Source organism: Magallana gigas, chromosome 3, assembly GCF_963853765.1.
Source record: "Magallana gigas chromosome 3, xbMagGiga1.1, whole genome shotgun sequence".
Taxonomy (NCBI): domain Eukaryota; kingdom Metazoa; phylum Mollusca; class Bivalvia; order Ostreida; family Ostreidae; genus Magallana; species Magallana gigas.
This window is the reverse complement of record NC_088855.1, coordinates 28,471,463-28,493,154: the sequence shown is the minus strand read 5'-3', so window position 1 is coordinate 28,493,154 and position 21,692 is coordinate 28,471,463. Positions and strand designations below refer to the sequence as shown.

Genomic DNA, 21,692 nt, shown 5'->3' with positions numbered 1-21,692 from the left:
GAGTTACTGAACTACCGTTAGAAATTCTTTTCAAAGAATTTGACAAGAAGACTTTATCCAGGTTGAAGGGTTTGCCTGCATGTCCGCTTTTTTTTTTTACAATGTATAAAAGAACAGCTGCATACATGTGGCAAACATTGAAAAATTTGGAAATATTAGGATGGTACACATAGCAATTGGGCTTAACTGCCTTTAAAGTCTTAAAACTTTGCTATGTTTCAAAAAGCCATACAACTCTATATGCAATAAGGGAAGAATCAAAGATTATAATTTTAATTATCAAAAAATCTAAGAAAGGAAGAATCCAGACTGTTGATAAAAGAAATACTTTTAGAAAGAAGAAAAATTCTCTTAATTTTCATTTATTTCTGAAAAATCCAGACGATTAAATTCCAGAGTAATGAAATTGAATACAGCTGCATATACAGAATGGAAAAATGATCACAAAACATCGGAAAGCACAGTTTTCAAGCATTGCCAGAAAGCACAAACGACCATTATAAAATTATTATTAATGAATGAACTGATTCTAGTGATAAACATTGATTAACAATTTGCACAGTTACATGTTATACAGCAACTATGAAAAGATTACATGCATATTATGCAACACTACAATACACTGTCACAAAGTTTTATATGCAAATCTGCATTACATGCATACCATAAATTGAATACATGCAAGATTTAAGCAACCATGATTGTACATGTGTGTACCATATACAATAGACTGAAGACAACTGTACATGTGTGTAAGTTATTCAGAAACCGACCTTTAATTCCATTTCGTTGAAAATTAATAAACAGGTCCATGGGTATAACTTGTTAAATTGTAACAAGTTCATGTCAAGCTTGTACCAGTAGTCTTAATTTATTGATGACTTACATTTAATTAATGCAGATCAATAAATATTCTTCATCATCCTGACAAAAAGTATTTATTTAAAACAGCTGTTAGATTTAAACAGCTACATTGTAAATGTACATGTACATACAGATCAATACAATTTGTTATTGCCAATTGAAGACTTTTTAATCAAAGAAAGACAACAGAAGAAAAAATAAATTAAAAAAAAGGTGTCATGATTTATAATCAAGTTATAAATACGGTATCAGTTTAATTCTTTCAACAGATTTTCATATACATGTATAACACTGCTCAGTACATGTATTACAACTTGTTAAATATAGAATATTAGGATGATATTCACGAAAGGCTCAAATCTAAAAAAAATTACAAAAATGAATTATTAAACTTACATTGCAATAACAAAACTATATCAAAAATGTCATAAATAAAATATGAGCACTCAAGCACAAAACAAAATATAATTGATTTTTCATTAAGAGCATTTTCATTGTAACGCAGTCTCTAAAATTTAATTCCTTATTTCTCATTAACAAATTCAAATCATAACAAATCAAGTACATATCACAGGAAAAAAAATTCATCTATAATGGTATTTTCTTGTGGTTTGTGTAGAACAAAGTGTACTGTTAAATTTCACTGATGGCATTTCAGCAGATTTGTCCTAAGTACTGGTATATAATTATTTTCAAAATTCCTTTTCATGCATCTTCATCACTGTTTGTTCTCTTCCACTCTATGAATCTTTTGGACCCAAAAATTTCTTAATAAAGCCATCTAAGGTTTTGTCCAGGAAATCAGCTTTGTTCCTGTATAATACAAACATACAAGTTGAATTGAATTTACAGGTAACAATTTTATATTTAATTTATTCAACATATGGAATGATAAATTGACTGAAAAACTTCATCAATGCTTGAAGCCAATCAAAGCTAAAGTTAACTCATCAATATTAAATGTTTCTTCCTTACCGTAGTGTCTTTCCTTTGGAGCTGATATCTTGCAGGCGAGAAATTTCATTGTCCAGGCTTCTGATTTCATCCTCTAGTCCCTGTTTGGATATGTCCACTTGGTTACACAGTCGAGCAAATGTGCCGCTCAGTTCCCTGCAACAGATGTGGATTGTTTTTTAGACACAATTGTGAGGAAAGCAGTCTTTCTGGTATATACTGTTCATGTACACATGTCTATAGTACTGTATTTTAATACACTAGTATGTGCAACAGTTTGGAATTTCGATTTTTACCAGTACAGGATAAAAATTTATTTTATTAATAATTTTATGATGTAACATTGTGTTTACCTACATGTATCTTGCACACAATTTAATTTTAACCCCATCTTATATTTCTTGGTTGACAATGAGAGTAAATGGGTTAAAAAAAAAACAACAAAAACTTCCTTTCATGCAGTATTAAGATGGTTCATTTAAAATGATGAATTTTAACAAAGAAACATAAGAGAATTTTCTTAATGCAAACAGAGCAGAGCAACAAGAGCATTAAACATTGGTCTTTTTTCACAGTTTCTTACTGTTGTACTTGGTGGCTACAGTTGGCACTGGTCAGATCCACAATCAGCTTGAGCTTGCTGGCCACGTAGTCCACGTACTGCCTCTTGAACGACCTCTCCTTGGCCTTGTTTGTCCACGTCATTCTCTCGTACAGGTACATGAGTCCGTAGAGGGCTCCCACGACAGCAATGATCCGCCAGCCCGTCACCTTGGCAACCTGTGATGGGAGAGCCATGAAGTCATGAATCAGTTAGGAAATTCAATTGCAAATAAAAAAGGTTTTAGCAATTCTGCTATGTGTCTGAACACAAATACTCCTTTTAAGAGCCCACCTAAGAAGAAGAAGTAGAAGAAGAAGAAATTGCTCACCATTCCGCCGATGATAACAGCTCCCATGGTTGTCCTGGAGGACACAGAAGCGAACGTGGTAATCACACCGACCAGGATCTGATTGTCCTGTGACTGGCCGAGTATAGGGCGGGGAATCTGTAAAAAGGATGGCCATGATTTAGAGTAAAATAAGACAAATTCTCTCATATCAGTTCTATAACTTTCATTGAATTTTTTTTTTTTTTGGTTAGACACATCCGATTTAAGGAACTCAATACTAAAAATTTTTTTTCAAACTAGAAAATAACATGACAACAAACACTTTACAGAAACTTACTGTATTTCCCTTGCCAGTGAGGACGGTCTTCACACCTTTGCGACCAAGAAATCTTTCCATCAGGGCAGTTATACCAAACGAAAATCGAAACTGTATATCCTCCTGGAAATCGGCACAGAGGTTTCTACAGTCCAGTCGATACGCAATCTCAAACTGGTTCTTAGGCAAGACGCTGTCCAAGTGTTGTTTTGTCTCATCGGGTAGGAGGGCAGAAAGACGGTCTGATTGAGACACAGAGAAATTATGGTTAAAAAATAAGACATTGCATGTAGCATAATTAAATCCGATACCATGTTCCGTCCAATATTTAAAGAGAAAGTTTTCAATTATTGAAACTTTTGTCTGATATAATTCTTAAAAGCATACAAAAATTGAAATTTAAGAGGCACATTAAAAGCATTCAAGCCTAGAAAATCTTTGAAGAACAACAATAAAAGCAACTTGAAATTTTAAAAAACTAATTGTTCAAGCCTATTTTGACCAAGTTTTTACTTTGCCTGACCATGATAATAAAACTACTCATAACTTTATTAGTAGTTATGAAGAGTATGATACACTATAGTTCTAGGTCAGAAATTTGTATAAAGAGTTTAGTACATTTTGTATACACTAATGTATATCACCGGTAATATTCATTATGGATTTTACTTGATTATACAGTAAAACTCATTTAGTACGAACACATTTATAGCGAATTCTCGGATATAGCAATGTTTTTCTTTAGTCCCCGGTAAAATTCTTAACAAATCTTTGCAAAAATATATGGTTATAATGAATTCAAATATAACCAAATTACAGATAAAGCGAACTGATTTTGAGTCTCCTAGAGTTGAATAATAATGAAATTTAACAACTTATTACAAATTTCTTGACAGTTTAAAAAAGTTTGCACTACCATTTAACAAAATAGTTTGAATGAATATATTTTCATATAATTTTTTCAATTCACAATCTGATTTTTTAAATGTATCGATGTAATGTATTTTTATTTTAAGCCTCAATTAAAATTTATAGTCGGGTGAAAGAAAACATGTTTATACTGATATATATGTAAAACTTCTTCCATGAAAATTCTCTGCTATTGTTTCCCATTATTTAATCATCTTTCTATTCTTAAAATGTAAGTGTTTCCTTGAATTCTATCAACTTCTGTAAAAATTTTACATGACATGACTTATTAATTTGACATTACTTGGACGGACAATTAATTGCGTTACCTGCCATCTGCCGTTGTGTTTTCTCTACTGTAGATTGCATCTCATACGAGCATCGACTCTGTAAATTTTTACCTATCGTATCCTCTACAAAGGCATGTAACTCCTACCAAGGGGAGATAATGAGCAAAATGAGCAGGAAATCACAAATTCAGAAAGAAAAAAATTAAACTAAACCAAATAACCTAAATCAAAGCTAAAAAAAAAGATCAAATCTTTTAGAAAATAGCATGAATCCTTCACAATTAAAGATGTTAAATTCCTTATGCATTCAATTAAGAAGCTTTAGTGATTACATTTCAAAATATCTAAGAGTAAGGCCTAAGCACATCAATTTGCATTTGTATTTGTTTGTATTATTAATTAAGTTTTACATTATACCATAAAAACAAAATGTGAACATTTTCATCTTATTATAATTTACGTATATGTTGTAATTATATAGAGTTTCGGGAAAGATTCATACCATAATATGGGGAAATAAGATGAGGCAGAGAATAAAAGGTGAATAAATGCACTTTTAAAAGTTTCATTAAAAAGTATTTGTTATCACTCCAGAGAAAAGCTGGTTTTAAAGATGAAAGAACAGAGCAAGATCTGTGAAATTTGCTTCCGAATTATTCTGTGCCCCTGACATTCCAAACGGTGATATAAATCAAGGTTAACATACAGTAACGTTATGCAACCAATGAAGAAACCAAAGGTAGTAATACAGCACATGCTAGCTCTGCAGATTTGGCAAGAATACAGGGATCTGATGATTCGTTTGGCAGAGAACATTGCTCCTTTTTTGTAAAATTGTATCATTTAATAATAAAGGTATATTTGGAACATTTCTGCTAATTGTTTTGTTAAAATATTCAAATACAAATGTACCAATAGTAAATGTTCTTAGTGTATTCATTTTGTACCTTTAAACTATAGGTTTTTAAGAAAAATACTCCTGGTATTTGACATTTTAAAAAGTCTACATATAAATACATGTACAATTAAAGTAAAATACACACACATAAAAAAACCTCAGATCCCACCACTCTTGTACAAAACTGCAGTCACCGTTGACAACCCTTACCACGCATGTGCATTTGTACAGTTTGCACCGCCCTGACAAGTTGTGCAGTGCACCTCCCTGTCAGGTTTATCTTCATGCCCTCCTCCACATGGGCATGGAGTTCCTTAGCAACAAGTAAACAATGGAATTCAGATTGTTATCTTGTTTATCCCACATGTATATGTACTCAAATTGCTACTGTACATGTCCAAAGTAAAAATGTTACACACATTTTCACTCTTTATCACACACCTTATCAAACTTGTCCATTTTTATTTGATTCAATATAATAATCAATTTAAACATCAATAAAATGCTAATTATAAGTTCTAAAGTAAATTTTTTCTTACCTTTTTATACACCCTTAACACCATCTCATCAGGGTGAAACGGGCGATCGAAATCTTCCACTAAAACAGCTAGACGATTAATCTCCATATTCATTGCATAAGAAACCTGCAGATTAAATAGAGTTTTTTATTACATGACATTAAACAGAATATCAACGTTCAAGTTAACGCACACCATCTATAGAAAGAAACAAAATTAAATGCATATACAATTGTAACTTCCTAACCTTTCTCTCAACCTCTTCCACCATTGCTTTGATTTTGTCCTTCATTTCTGTAGTTAGTACAAGAGTTTGCTTCTCCAGAAAATCCAGTTCACTTTCTTTCTCAGATTTCACTTCTTGTAATTTATCTCTTGATAATGGAAATAGTTGTAACACCAATAAAACACCAGTATCTTTATATGTACATGTTTTATATGTATTCTAAATGCAGATGCATAAGTATCTGCATGAATCACATGATTTTTAAAAGAACATTTCAAAGAAAATTGCATAAAATTAAAAATCTTTTAGTTGCAGTGGACGAAGAATAATTTGATGAAAAGAAACAAAATGGAAAAAAAACCTCATTTATCAGTAAAAAAACGTTTAAACCAAATTTTCTAGAATATAGGATATATAAGGCACAGGCTAAAACATTTCTTAAGGGGATGTCAAAACATACATGTATTTGTGTAAGATTACTCTTTACAGGAATCTTAATAATAGAAAATGATAGACTGAACAACTGCAGCTCTTTATAACTTACTGATGAAGATTTTCTTATTCATTTACATATTTATCACCTGTTGAAATGACAAAAAGAATTGAGGTCGTGGAATGTTTGTACTAGTACACAGAAAATCTTTTACCCTTGTTGCTGGCTCTTTTTATGCGTTTCATCCATTACACTTCTCAGACTAGATGTTATATTTCGACCTCTCTGGGAATGCTGCTCAAATTTGGTTCTAACAGCTGATTTAGATATACAGACCTGTTGAAATATAGCATGAACAATATGTACCATATACGGTTAATCAATTCCTAAATGAGAATAGGTTTAAGCAACATTCATCGTAAGTAAACTGATTCATTTTAAAGTCTAAATGAGATTAGGTTTTTACAATGTACACTGTTAGTCGACTGATACAAACATGAACACACATTGTACAAAGCAAAATTAAATCCTACCTCAAATGCTTGTTCAAAATTTGCAAAAGCAAATGCTCTTTCTTGGTAATTTCTTTGAAGGGATCCATCTGAAAAGCAAACAAATAAACTGAAAATGAAAACCGACATTTCTCATGCACGTTTGTCAATAAGGAAAATATCACTGCTTATTCCAGAATATTTTTAGTTCAGTTGATAGTGAAACTTACGAGGAGTTGGTGTCTTGTTGTCTTCATGCAGGCGTGAAATCAATGTTTCTTTTGCAGAGACAAAAAAGATTCGGTTCTTGGCCTCTTGTCTGTCAACCACCTTCAGCTGATCAGCCAAGAATTCTACATTTCTTTGATAATGTTGTTCTTTGACCTTAAAAATTAAAAGAAAATATACATAACAATATTTACAAACAACAGGTACATATATATTTTTGAAATTGTAAGCAAAATGATACATTTAAGGGGTTTGTACCTGTTCCACCTCCTCGGGATCATCTTCTCCGACGGAGATGTCCCATCTGTTTTGCAGGATGAAGATGTTGGGTTTGGACAACCGTGAACTCACTTTGTGAAAGAAGTTCTTCTCCTAAATTGGAAAAACGAAAGCCATGGACAAGTCAGTCTGATTACTATTTCAAAACAGTATGGAATAGATGGGGCTGTGGACAATTGATATAAAAGTGAAATACATGTAATGCATGTCTAAACAATCCAGCATTTGAAAAGAATTTCAATCTTTGTTCTTCAATTCTCAAATCATTTCTATATAAGGTCAAGAAAACAAATTAATGTTTAGTTTTTCATGCACTGCAATGCTGTAGTCAGCACTGAAAAGCGGAATAACTCAATTTGTCATTCTGTTCTGCAAATCTTGCAATAAAAACAAAATACCAGCCTGCCTCTTTGTACAAGCATTTTGAATTTTTTGGGAATGCGAAGGTAAAAATTCATTAATTTTTTGGCCAAATTAGTGCTTAAATTGAATACAAAAGTCAACCTACTGTCTGCATAAGGGTGGACTCTGCATTAGCCACCAACACAAACACATCAGCATCCAAGCAATGTTTATCAATCCAGTCGTCTAAATCTGGAGTTACATCAATCCCAGGACTGCCAATAAAAATTCAAAGCATCATAAATTTTATATTAAAATTCTTAAGTTTTATTCAATGGTTTTTTTTTCCTGGTTGGCTTTTCAAATATGTGCATGTATTGATATACATGTAAATGCTACTTACCTGTCTAAAAAGACCACGTCCTCTCTTAGAAATTTACATTTCTGTTTGGGCCACAATATTCTGATCAGAGAATTCTCCTTTAGTTTTACTTTGCTTAGAGCTGATGCTAACTGCTTGATATCCTGCAATAAACCAAAATAAAAAATTAACATATATTACCAGTTAGAATAAACTTAACGGTATACATTAAAAAAAATCTTTAGGAGTTGAAAAGTTACTTCATTATCTGACCTTTTATTTTTGCTCTTTATTAAAACAGAAAATCTTTAAAGCATTCATAAACATTTCTGTAATATTCAGTTGAACTTCGTTATTTTGGGCATCAGTATCTGAAATTCTATGCATACACTGTAGTGTGTTTGAATTCCATTTCACTGTTTCCTTTGATGTTTTTACTCTCATTATCTCAAATCCTTGGATCAAAGTATTTGTTCAGAAAATTGAGGTTTTACTTTACTCATGTATTTACATACAGTAAATGCTCTTCTGTTGATCTGAGCTTTAAAATGTTTTTCAAAAAATAGAGTTTGGAATAACAAGGTTTTTGACACTATTTATGTAATACATAATTGCTCTTCAGTTGATTCAGAGTCTTCAAAATGTTTTCACCCCATAGAGTTCAGAATAACAACATATAATTGAAATTATGTATTTACAGAAATGCTCTTCTGTTGATCCGAGTCCTCAGTTAACAGGAATCCCTCTGATGATTCGCAGCCTTCCACCTGGATAAAACAGTGTGTGGTGTGGCCTATCCCACTGGGCATGATCTTGTTCCTCAACATAGCATTGATTGTGGTACTCTTTCCATTGGAAGTCCTAGGAATGTACAAGTTTATTTAAACTTTTTTCTTCTCTTCTCTTTTTTTAACAATATTCTTTTTAAAATTTGGTGCACACAGAAGAAGTTTTCTTGATTGCAGTACACTTTTATTAGAAAATCTTATGCAAAAATTAACAAAATATTAAAAATTACGGTATCTAAAGAAACCGTTACCAGCTACCTTTATACATGATATATACAATGTACACTATGCAAAATAAAACCTCTTTGCAGTTTTAGCATTTTTCTCTACAGACATGTGTACTGTTCAGTAATGGAATTATTTTAACAGAATTATAATGGACATTACTACAACACTTTACACTTTACAAAAGAAGAAATAAAGTTTGACCTACCTCCCAAAAAACACCACTTTCATATGGTCCCTGGTGAGAACTTCAATGATTCCCTGGATCATGTTCCCAAACTCCTCCACTGACTTGGCATTTTCACACTTGCAATTCTCTGGCAAAGCTAAAGAAAATGAACATAGACCTTCTTATTAAGGACAACCAAAATCATTGTATGAATCACCTGGCACCATGTACATTAAACTCGTAAATTTGAAAGCAAATTTTGTTCTTATCTTCATTACCCAAGCTTAGAATTTGCTTTAACTATGACAGTTCTTTAAAACCCATGTGTGGATCCAGAAATTTTTCCTGGTGGGGTCTGAGAGGATAATTGCGCTTGCTGGGAGGTGGAGGGGGTGGGGGCTGAGGTTTATTTCCATTAAATTTACTATGAGAATTTAATAAATTTTGATTTTCCGAATTCGATCTGCACATGTAAGTAAACCTGCTTTTAACTTTTGCTACAGAGTCATAGGTGAAACAAATACTAGACAATATCACTTCATAAGATTATCATAATCATCTAACCGCAAAAATGTATCATTTTATCAGTGTTCATTAACACAGTATATTGTAGTAGCTGATTTTGCCAATTTTACACTGTCTTAGCTGAATGGCATGAAATAAAATAATCAATATTTTGATGCTTATGAATTCTGTGCATAGAATGGAACAGATAGTGTCAATGTTAAGGTTCAGTGTTCTAAATATATGTTTCATGGAAATGGTTAATAAATTAGAGCTTCATCCGCACTCCATATCATTTGCATTTTAATTGGAGGGAATGTTGACATCATTAAAATGATAGTAATCTTTTTTTTGATTTCTTAACTGTGAGCTAGCACTCACTGTAAACCCTTTGTAAAGGCATAGTTTATAATTATAAACTTTAAGATCAAAGTCTTGCGTTTCATGACTTTTAGTTTGTGTTGCATATTGAAAATGAAAAAAGGGGAAACCCAAGATCAATAATCAATGATTATGAAAATGAAACTAGATTGATTGAAACATTCCTTTGGTCCAAAATAGTTGGTTGTTTTTTGGATGGAAAAGTTTACAATTTGATTACCTTCATAGAAATGTTGGGGTTTGGAAGAAAACAAAACAGTAAATCTAGAATGTTCCAAGTTTTACTACTTTCAGTTTACACAAATTAAGTGACTTAAAAAACCCATTAAACATCTTAACTAACATTATTTATTATCAATCAAAAATGAGCAATAATAAATTTTCATCTATCATTTCTTCACATTTTTGTTACATTATATAGCAGTTTGGTTTTGCTCAATCAGAAAATATTCTTCATATATTAACCAATGCCAGTTTCTTTTTGCAAGATTAGTTCTATTTACTTAAATGATATTTCACTACATTTTATAGTACCCCACTGGGTAAAATCACAGCATGTGACATTCAATAGTGATTCCCTGCTGAATCATGAAAGTGGATTTGAATCCACATTAAATATAATAGTTTGCAAAACTAATGATCGACCTACCACTTAGGTAATTCTGTGATTCTGTCACATATTCTGCAATGTCTTTAAACACATCATTTATGCTTTTCTTGGCCTCAGCAAAAAATTTCAGGGGTGACTGAGACCGGGCATGCTTTCCATTTCCCAGACTCCTGTAGTCCTCCCTATCTCCCTGACCCTTCTGAGATACATCCATTGAATATGATGATTTGTCTAATTTTCCTGACATGGTACATCAATACATTTCTAAGAAAGAAAATGAAATAAAGAATAAAATAAATTTAATTTAGATCATTGTTGTGAAGGTGGTCAACATTATAAAATCTGACATTTTATTATTGAAAAAATTAAAATGAACACTAATTTTTTTCTTATCATTTAATTGATCAGAATGATTTTAAAAAAGTAAGAAAGGGTTTTCTTCAAAATTTTCTATTTTTCCTAGAGGGAAATTATAACACAATACAAAAAAAAATCTAGGGAAATTCAAGCTAATGCAAATAGCCATTAACAAATTGAAGTACAAATTTGTAGATTTCGTATTTCTTAAAGAGTGTAATCACTTACATTTAAATATATGCGCTAATTAAGGTCCAATTTGGAAATTAGAACACACACAAAAAAATTAAAGGAAATTCGAACTAATACAAAAAGATACCATTAACAAATCGAAGTAAAAGTTTGCAGCTTTCGTATTACTAAAAGAGTGTTCAATAACTTAAATTTAAATATTTGCGCTAATTAAGACCAAATTTACTGAATATGCTACAAAACAACAACATCCTTTATATAAGCGTTGAAGGACATGCAACATTAATAAATGATTTGGTCATTATTTTCTTAATTTTTCTCACCTGTTTAACAAAAGAACCCCTTTTCTGATTTCTGTCACAATTCAATGAATCTTCACACAATACTATCGCTGAGTTATAAGGATAATGCAATCACATGCCTTCACATTATTTTTTCATTGCTAAAACGAAAGTAGGCTATTGAAATGCAAATTAAATCGTACGTAGTTCTTGTTTACCAATATATAATTTTAAAATATATATTTCTTAATTTCAAAACTTGATTATGCTAGAATCAAATTTAGATATAAAGAAATGCGTTTAAAAATCCACTCAATAAAATAAGTTTTCAATTAATAATATATATATTAAAAAAATTGATATTTAAAAACACTAAACAGATTTACCTTCGTCAATTAGTAAGATCTAGAAATTTTAAAGTCTTTGAAACGTTTTAATAAAGTCATATCAGTAGAGAAATCTGAAGAAAGATGTTTACATTGAATAAACATAAAATTCACGTTCTCTATTTTCAAGTATTTCCAGGACCCTAGGACTAGACGACTTTTGTACCTGGGTAGACGGCTGTTTCAGGTAATGTTACAATGTTTAGGATTCAACAGCTACAGTCAAGAAGATTGTAATGTATTGCGTTGCGGGTGTAACCGATCTCGAGAATAGATTGTCTACTTTGCCTATGATACAGTTGTGAAGATTTCATTTGAAACCTTTTTTCAGATTTGAAGTAAAGACAAATATTCAGAGGGAAAGGGGCTTAATTCATCATGTATGGTTATTAATTCTAAATCAATCACTATACCTTTTCTTATACTTTGTAATCCTGTGGTAAGAATTAACATGTCAGTGCCTGGACATGGGGTAAAATAGCAATTAAACATGTTAACATTACATATTAATCATGTTAATTCCATTGCATAAACAAATTCAAAATCATTTTTGAAAATACAAGTTATGTGCTTTAGTTGTGTGTGAAAGGTCAGCTTGAAATCCAGCATAAGAAGACAATTCTAGGGTATTATGGCACTATAATCTGTCCCAAGATATTAATACAGCACATTTGGACAATTTTTAATAAAAATACACATACCTGTGAAAGAAGTACAATTGAAATAGATGTAAGGGAAAATATTCAAGATAACTTCATTGACTCATTATCATTTTTCACTTGGAAATATTTACAGGAACGAAAACAGATTTATTTCAGAGATTTTTAATGGAAATGTTGACATCTTTTCTCAATTCGAAAGTCACTCAGAATACCTCTCACAATTTTTCAACACTATTATTCGGGTTTGCTGCAATGCAAAATCCCTGTAGACTCCCTTTTTTTTAGCTGTGTATTGAAATTTGATAATCTAGAGGGGGCATTTCAAAGGAGAAATCTTTGAAATTTTTCATGCTTTTGCAATGAATATTATTTTAATCCTGAGGTATTTATAGATATTGAATAATTATGCAAATATGAATCCAGGATATCTTGGGACAGAATATTACTACCGAGTCATAAGAGGTGAAATTCTTACTGTATCTTGGAAGTAGATGACATTTGCTCTCTGCAAGTGCCTGGTTATAACATTATTATTTATTTCTGTAGTAGGCAGAATGTCCTCCCCAGAAGTAGAAAAATTTGAGATAACAGAGGATGACCTTGCCAATGAGTTTTACCCAAGAGGAGGAAGACGGCAAACAAAAAATCAGGCCATATATGGTAAGTCTATAGTATCTTCATTTGATTGAAGAAACCCCCAGTTCATAACATGAATCAACCATCATAGGAAAAATATGTGTAATGTTGCATATCTAGGATTGTGTACCTAAATGCTGAATATCATAATCATTCAGGTTTGTGGTCCACTTTTGGATGGGATCAGGTTATTTTTCTTGAATATTAATATTTACTTTTACTGATTGGTAACGTTACTATAAATTGGCTTCCTTTTGCAAACTATTTGGGTAGATGAGTTGGATGCACAAACATTTGAGTTATAAAAGTATAGTTTGTATGGTACATAAAACTCATCATAGATTGGCATGTATGCATGGTGTATTATTCTTCAATCATCAATGTAATTTTCAAGGAATGTGGGCAAACAGTGATGATGAAGACACCCCAGGATTTGGAAGGGGTAGAAGAAAGAAAAAAGACTACACTGCACCCATAGGATTTGTCAGTGGAGGAATCAAACAGGGCTCAAAGATCAAGAAAGAAGGGGATGACGATGACTCCTCTGTAAGCATGAATATACTGTTAGGAAATTACATGTGTATTGACATGTACACGTACTTGCCTAGAGTTTATAATTGCTTCTCTCCTTCTTGGGGTTGGATTGAAATGGATTAAATACACTTTCCCTAGAAAAATATAAAATTCATGTTGTTTCTTGAGAAATTTTTTGTCATGCACATCTGTGCACCAGTTCAAACATGCCAACCATTTATGAGACATCTCTTTCAAAATGTACTGTATGTTATTGTTAGAAAATGCACAATTTCTAAAGAGGCCTACACAAAACTCTCAGCCACTGCTGATATCAATTCCCTTATTGTCATATCTGATTTTCAAAAGAAAGTGGGAGAGCCTGTTTTCATCATACTAATAAGTATATGATACTGAGTTGAGACCACTTCAAAATAAATGAACTGTTTACTGCACTGTATGTACATTATTGAATTCTAAACATGAAGCTATGGGACATTATCCTTGATATTTCATGAACATCAGTACGGTAATCTACTGGGATTCATATTTTCATTATCATGGTAGGATTCAGATAAGGATGATATCGTGGTACAGATGCCTAAGCCGTCTGCCACAAAACCACCACCAAGTAGACCACAGGGGAGACAAGGGAAGCAGTTTGCTGGGTTCGGAAAAACTGATGTGTAAGTACATATGTATAAGATTAGTTTCAAATCAATCATTCACATTTTCACTTTGTTTAATTTCAATTCTACTATTGCAATCAAAATGTCTTGTGCATTAAATTAACATTTTTACATTTGGTCACCATAGAAACATCTTTTTGTTCTTGTACTTTTTATCAGTAATGTTGACATACAAAGTAATTTTTTGACAAATGACTCTTATTTCGTTTCGTTTTCTTTGCAGTGGATTTGGAGAGTGGGAAAGACACACCAGAGGTGTTGGCAAAAAGTTACTGGAGAAGGTAATACTTTATAGTATTTCAGGTTATTTGTGTCATATTGATACTGAATGCAAAGGAAAACCAAATATGATTGATATGAGAAAAGTATTGTTGTTTTAAATTAAAGTTCAACTTTTTTTTTCTGTATTTTAAATTGATACATCGTATGTAAATGGGTAACAAAAATCTAATAGTATCATCTTCTTATGTTTTAATGATTTCAAAGGCAGATGTTACTTATACAGGTACATTACATGTGATTGCCTTTTTTTTTAGATGGGTTTTAAACCTGGAGAAGGATTGGGAAAACATGGTCAGGGTATTACCACACCTGTGGAGGCAGTCAAGCGGAAGGGTAAAGCAGCTGTAGGGGCTTATGGGACCGAGAGGTCAGAGAGGTCACTGGCTGATTTCCCGGTCCACGATTCTGATGAGGAGGAAGACAAGAAGTTCAAGGAGGAACTCTCTCAGTGGAAAAAGAAACCAGAAGTGAGTATCACCAAGAGTATTGTTTACAGTTAAACATAGCTACAGCAAACAAGCTTTCAACAAAAGTTTTGCATATAGCTTACTCATTTTGACATATTATATCACATTTATGGAATTAAGGTTATAACATATCAGATTTGCTCATCTGTGATGCTTTACTAAAACTGTTTTACTGGAAATTTTTAAGGACCTTTGTAAGATATACATGTACCATATTGGTCTTAATTTTTTATATAGACATTTGTACATGTTTAGTGTAAATGGTTTATTTAGGTTTGAGGTTATAATATTTCTACAAACCTAGCATTTTATCTGTTTAGATATACATGTACATGTACATGTGTTCAAAAATATTTTGTCATTGTAAATATAAATTGAAGTAATATTTTTACAGATAGGCAAGAAGAAGCCAAAATATGTCTATAAAACAGCACAGGAAATTATTGAATCTGGAGTGGGGAAAAAGAAGGCTGCACCCTCCAAAGCTTCAAAAGTCAAGGTCATTGATATGACAGGAAAAGAAAAGAGAGTCTTTTCAGGTACATGATTATTAGCCGATGATTTTCAAATAATTTACATTTATACATGTAGTCAGAGTTAATAAAAAATGAACCATACAGACAAACCTAATTTTCTTGAACATGACACGACTGAAATAAATTTTTTTGAGACATTGGAGGATTTGAGATATCACAGATAAAATATGTATACCAGTTTATATGAAACAATGATTGGGACTTCAAGCTCACATTTTCATACCTATAGTATCTGAGATATCTAGGTTCAAGATAGCCAAGTTTAATTATTCATTTGGTAAATTGCACAATTTTGATGATAGAACCATTTTAACAGGAGCTTGGACTTTGGGTAGTTGTGTCAAACAGCATTATGACGTAGGCCTGTCTATTTCATTGTAGGCCACTCAGTCATGGCTCTTTGAAATCAACAAGATTTGTCTGGCTTTTGAGCTAAGGCTACGCAATCGGTGTATATTTCGCTTGAAACCAGCGTCATTTTAACTTGTTTTGACGCAAGAAATAGATAGTTACATCCTACTGAAAGTCCAAGGACTTGTTAAAATGGTTCTAAAATCTCTTTCCATGCAGGATACCATGCCATAGCCACAAGACACAACAGACCTGACGAAGAGGAAGACATTATGGAACCTGAGCCGGGTCAAAAGAAAGCTTTTGAGATGCCGGAGTTGATGCACAACCTGAACATTTTAGTGGACATGGCAGAGGAGGATATCATCACGAATGACAGGAAGTAGGTCTTCAGTCAGGTCTTACAAGCAGTTCAGACCACTAGTTCAGTTTATAGCCAAATAATTTAATTTTTGTTGTAACACCTCATTTGATTGGCTAAACAAATTCATATATATATCGTATAACATAACTTAATGTTGTCAACAAATATATATATATCGTATAACATAACTTGCCTAGGTCACAATAAGACATGCGTGCAAAATGTATTAATCCGCTTGAAGTTATGTTTAATTTTGTACAAATTTACATCATTTTAATAAACAATAGGCCTTCTTTTCTGATTTGAGTTGTAGAAAATTAAATTATAAGGAATGAATTTAATTTCTACCTATGTTATACGAGTTTAAAATAACTTGGGACAGTTTATGCTTTTTTATAAACCGCTTCGTGGTTTATAAACCCGCTTCGTGGTTTATAAAGTGAAATAAATGCTGCTCAATTCTCAGAGCCAGAGAAAAATTGAATTACATGTACTGAATACAAGGTTATTTTCACCCTGTGTTATTTTCGACCATCTGCAACTTCAAATGGTTTTACCCCATCTTGAATTCACCCAAGTGAAGATTTGTTTAAAGAGAAATAATATAAGACATTGAAATTTGCCCATTCCTAAATTCGTCCACTCACAATGAGGACGAGGGTGAAAGGGGCAAAAATAAAATGGGGATGAATATTTCCCTGTATACAGTATACGCTTGACTTGTAAAGTTTCTCTTTTTGGCAAGAATCATAATCATGAATCTTTGCATGGAAATCTATGATGCTGATTGCCATAAGCCGCCAATGTACTGTAAAATGGTAATATTTTTGTTCAGGTTACGATATGAGAAAGATCACATCATCAACATGAAGCATGAGAAGGAGCGACTGGATACCATATGTGATCAAGAGGAGGCTCAGATACAGAAACTGAAGAAAGTTCTGGACATCGTGAGGATGTAAGTACATGTTAAAGTCATGTTCTGAAAACATTATACAATGTACCTGTATGCAAGGTATGTACATATACAGTAAATCAGTAAAAGTTTACAATGTATATACATATGAATTACTTACAATATAAAAGGCTCTTTTTGTTGCTTATGAACTATCTATCTTTACATGTAATGACCAGAGTATATAGATGATAGAATTACCTATTAAATGCCCTTTTGTATTGCTTAAGAATTACATGTAACTACTCTTACATGTAATATAGAATTGATCATAAAAGGCCCTTTGTATTGCTGAGAAACTGTCTTTCTTAGTTCTCATCTTGCTTTTTGTGAATAATGATGATGATGATGATACATGTAGTTGACTTGTATGTGGTCTCTTTTCTAAATCTGTAGGTGTGAGGAAAGAACACAGCCCGGGTGTGACAATCCCATGGAACTAGACGAGTGTGCAGCTATATTCAGGTCCCTGCAGAATGATTTCTACGAGGAGTATGTTATGTACGACCTCTCCTCTCTAGCCGTAGCATTGGTGTTCCCATTGGTATGTATCTATACATTACTGTAAATTCCTTCTATTACGTGAGTACTTAATTCCGCGATCCCGCTGGTTTTTATCAAATTGTGAGAATATAAAATCGTGAATGTTGAACTCTTCTCCTTATTTCTTATAGTTTTCAACTCTCAGAAAATAATGGCGAGATTTTAAAATCCGTGAAGGATGCTCCTCGCTATTTTTACGCAGATATTAATTCCTCACGTTTAATTAGGAATTTACAGTAGATCAGTATCAGTTTACAATGTGCATGTACATGTACCGGTACCGTTAATCAAAAAATGGCAGTCTGTAATGTGAATTACATTATTTGTTAGTTTGAATAATAATGATATGTTTAAAAACACTCCCTCACATTTCATTCATTATGTGCATAATGTTTGCTGTCTTGTTTTTTTTTTTAATTTTTAGTTAATCACAAAATCAAAATTATATTAACCAACTAATTTCATCTTTCTTTATAGATGAGAAAGTATTTCTCATCTTGGGACCCTTTGAAGGACCCCAGCTATGGACTACACACCATTCAGCAGTGGAAGTCTTTACTGGAGGACTACAACAATCAGTACGCTGGAAACTCCACCGACATGGACGTGTTTCAGAGACTCCTATGGGATGTCTGGCTGCCCTACCTCAGGACCACCATTCTGTAAATGTTGCTTTAATATATCTTTGTGATTGACTTGTTGTACATTTACTTTGGCTAAAATAATGAAGTTCCTAAGAAACTAACAGCTGATCTTTACTATACATGTACTTGTAAATTATGAAGCTGCAGTGTTCATTTTATTATTTGACCTAGTTTTGTATTTGTACTTATTATGAGTGTTTTCACTTTATAATATGAAGACATTTTGTTATTTTTCTGTAGGAAATGGAATGTGCGTGCTTGTCATCCTCTTATAGAAGTGTTAGAAACATGGCTGCCAGTCCTGCCTTCATGGATCATGGAGAACATCTTGGATCAGCTGGTGTTGCCACGGTTACTACAGGAAGTGGAGAATTGGAATCCACTAACAGACACCATGCCAATCCATTCTTGGCTGCATCCATGGCTGCCTCTAATGAAAGACAAACTGGAGCCTCTGTATGCCCCCATACGTCACAAGATAGCCAATGCTCTCACAAACTGGCATCCCTCGGATGCCTCTGCCAAAGTCATCCTACAGCCATGGGTGAAGGTGTTCAAACCAGGCCATTTGGAGGCTTTTCTGGTGAAAAACATCCTCCCTAAGCTGGCCATGTGTATGCAGGAGTTTGTCATCAATCCACATCAACAGATTCTAGGTACATAACTATCCACATCAACAGATTCTAGGTACATAACTATCTCTATATATTTGATACATGTACATACTAGTAGTACATGTATCAACAAAGAATAAGAATAAAATGACCCACTGTAGTCAAATCTACATATAGATGATGAACATAGTATTATTGACTTTACGTTGATCATTCTAATTAAGTAAGTAAACATGAAATATGAATGATTATTGTTTATGAGCTGTGTATGTGCTTGAGACTTTTTACATGTAGTTAACCCAAGCACTTACTTTTTGTGTTTCCAAACAATTTTGGAAATGTGTATATTACCTGTTTAATTCTACAATTATAGTTATTATATTTGAACAGATCCTTGGCACTGGGTAATGGCGTGGTCGGATATCATTCCCATCAAATACATGGTAGACATGCTGGAGAAGACATTCTTTCCAAAATGGCGGACTGTGTTGTGTACTTGGCTTAGTAACATGCCTAATTACGACGAGATCACCAAGTGGTACCTAGGGTGGAAGTCTCTCTTCTCGGAAGAATATCTTTCCCAGCCATCCATTAGAGGTACAATATTCTTGTAATATAATATAGATTGATATGTTCAGTCAGTAGATGTACTAAATGTATTTTTTTTTAAAATAATGGCATACCTATAGTTCATACACGTACATGCATCATCTTTTAATTATCGTCTAATATCCATAGAAAATTTTGTCTTTTAATGGTAAGTTAAGGAGGATATCAGTTTAGAGTATCTGGCTAAGTTAGGAAATTAAGTTAAAAACAAAAGCCAGGGATTTTCCCATCTTTTTAGCTGTGCATACACTGTGTAAACAAACACAGTACTGGTATGTACATGTATCAATGGTATTTGATTGCCATTTTTCTATTGCAGACAATTTCAACAAAGCTCTGGAGATAATGAACCGTGCAGTGTCCAGTCATATACAGCCTGGTGTGAAGGAGAACATGGCCTACTTTTCACAGATGGAGCGGAGACAGATGGTGGACACATCAGGTCTCTCCACCACACGATCCCCACCCAGACAGACTACTGGCCCAGAGCCAACAGTATGTACCCACTTGGTACAACTTTATTTACCAACAAATGCTATCAAGTCTTATTATTCAAATACAGTCAAACATTGTTATCTCGAACTAGATGGGACTGTTTAAAAACTTCGAGATATCCAAGTAATCAAGATATTGAGGGTAAAATACTTTAAAAATGTATCCAACATGTAGTTTGGACTTAAAAAATGCAACATATTCATTGTGTTTGAGATATCTGTGTTCGATATTTCGAAGTTCAATTGTACTTGAATAATGTATAATTGATGAAGATTTCTCAAAATATGTGACTTATGCCACCACGAAACTGTACATTTTGAATAGTTCACAAAAAAATCTGGCTTCATTAAGAGAAAAGATACTACTGGTAGGCTATATTTACTGGTACGTGTATATTTGTTCTGTGCCAAATTTGTGCTATGTCCTCTTATTTTGATTTAACTCATTAATTTCAGTATACAAGAAGTGTTACAGCTGGCACCAATTATCAACCGACCTTCAAAGATATTATTGAAAAAGCGGTGAGTTGGGGAGTTGCATGTCTTTACTGTGTACAAATAATCAGCATACATGTACAAAGTACAATGTCTCATTTTATTGTTACTATGTATACACGTGTATCACAGATTTCTTCTGATATGAAAATTATTTTTGCATGAGTTGTTGGTTATATTAAGTAGACATTCCTTATTCTTTCAGGCTGAGGAAAATGGTCTCCTGTTTATGCCTATTGCTGGGAAAACCCAAGAAGCTAAACAAGTGTATCGCTATGGAAAAGTTCAGATTTATTTGGACAGAAATGTGATTTTTGTGTTCGAGAATCAGATCTGGATTCCAGTTTCATTACAAAATCTCATCATGAAGGCTAAGCCTTAACTCTTTGTTCATAACATATTAGCCATCTTTCATCAAATCATGTACATAAAATATTAAACATATAATAAATTAGTGTCATTTAAAATTTCAATGTCAGTGTTATGAATTAATATTCAAACAACCTAATAGAAAATAATTTGATAAGGGATTTGCAAAAGACCACAAAAAACAAGTCTGACTTGTGGAAGTCTGTGAAAAAGATTACACAAAGATTAATTGATTAAAACGGGTTGATTCTCTTGACAAAAAGGGGATATCTTATAGCTGTCACAATTATTGACATGAAAATAAATTTAGTGTACATGTATATTGCCTGTATGACCTATGTTGAGTTTAATGCATGCATATTCAAACTTTGTTATCTTGAACTAAATGGGACTGTTTAAAAACTTCAATATATCAGAGTATTCAAGATATCGAGTGTCAAATACTTAAAAAAATTAAATGGTTGGGACTTGGAAATCACTTTGACATATCCACTGTATTCAAGATATTGGTGTTCAAGATATCAAAGTTCAACTGCATCACATTTTATCCAACAGTGTTTGAAAGTACAATTGT

The 21,692-nt window shown here is 32.7% G+C and overlaps 2 protein-coding genes across 3 annotated transcripts; one reads left to right on the top strand and one right to left on the bottom strand.

The window, feature by feature from the left end:
• Positions 1 to 365: 365 nt before the first annotated feature.
• On the bottom strand, positions 366 to 11,692 carry LOC105343476 (mitofusin-2). Of its 2 annotated transcripts, none has more exons than XM_011450872.4 (18): positions 11,552 to 11,692; positions 10,719 to 10,943; positions 9,224 to 9,341; positions 8,701 to 8,863; positions 8,045 to 8,166; positions 7,808 to 7,916; positions 7,279 to 7,392; positions 7,023 to 7,176; positions 6,835 to 6,902; positions 6,516 to 6,637; positions 5,890 to 6,016; positions 5,664 to 5,768; positions 5,335 to 5,437; positions 3,049 to 3,269; positions 2,751 to 2,867; positions 2,402 to 2,598; positions 1,840 to 1,974; positions 366 to 1,677 (listed from the first exon to the last, which is right to left on the bottom strand). In XM_011450872.4, exons 2-18 carry the CDS (start codon positions 10,924 to 10,926, stop codon positions 1,605 to 1,607), a joined length of 2,256 nt encoding a protein of 751 aa, XP_011449174.3. In that variant the 5' UTR covers positions 10,927 to 10,943; positions 11,552 to 11,692; the 3' UTR covers positions 366 to 1,604. The 2 variants fall into 2 exon arrangements, with proteins under 2 accessions (XP_011449174.3, XP_011449173.3); XM_011450871.4 differs by lacking the exon at positions 5,335 to 5,437 and adding an exon at positions 4,266 to 4,368.
• Positions 11,693 to 11,932: 240 nt separating this feature from the next.
• Positions 11,933 to 21,222, top strand: LOC105343477 (tuftelin-interacting protein 11). The gene is made up of 16 exons (XM_066079138.1): positions 11,933 to 12,082; positions 13,104 to 13,217; positions 13,588 to 13,739; positions 14,274 to 14,392; positions 14,619 to 14,676; positions 14,932 to 15,144; positions 15,539 to 15,683; positions 16,251 to 16,413; positions 17,231 to 17,353; positions 17,747 to 17,894; positions 18,371 to 18,555; positions 18,778 to 19,193; positions 19,542 to 19,748; positions 20,080 to 20,255; positions 20,711 to 20,776; positions 20,955 to 21,222. Exons 2-16 carry the CDS (start codon positions 13,112 to 13,114, stop codon positions 21,129 to 21,131), a joined length of 2,454 nt encoding a protein of 817 aa, XP_065935210.1. The 5' UTR covers positions 11,933 to 12,082; positions 13,104 to 13,111; the 3' UTR covers positions 21,132 to 21,222.
• Positions 21,223 to 21,692: the final 470 nt, after the last annotated feature.

Excerpts from the sequence above, each read along its gene's own strand:
- LOC105343477 (XM_066079138.1), top strand. The coding sequence starts at position 13,112 with ATGTCCTCCCCAGAAGTAGAAAAATTTGAGATAACAGAGGATGACCTT. Across the intron at positions 14,393-14,618 it reads GGGTTCGGAAAAACTGATGT|TGGATTTGGAGAGTGGGAAA; the intron begins GTAAGTACATAT and ends TTTTCTTTGCAG. Across the intron at positions 17,895-18,370 it reads TAGCATTGGTGTTCCCATTG|ATGAGAAAGTATTTCTCATC; the intron begins GTATGTATCTAT and ends CTTTCTTTATAG.
- LOC105343476 (XM_011450872.4), bottom strand. The coding sequence starts at position 10,926 with ATGTCAGGAAAATTAGACAAATCATCATATTCAATGGATGTATCTCAG. Across the intron at positions 6,903-7,022 it reads CAACAAGACACCAACTCCTC|ATGGATCCCTTCAAAGAAAT; the intron begins GTAAGTTTCACT and ends TTTGCTTTTCAG. Across the intron at positions 1,975-2,401 it reads TGTAGCCACCAAGTACAACA|GGAACTGAGCGGCACATTTG; the intron begins GTAAGAAACTGT and ends CATCTGTTGCAG.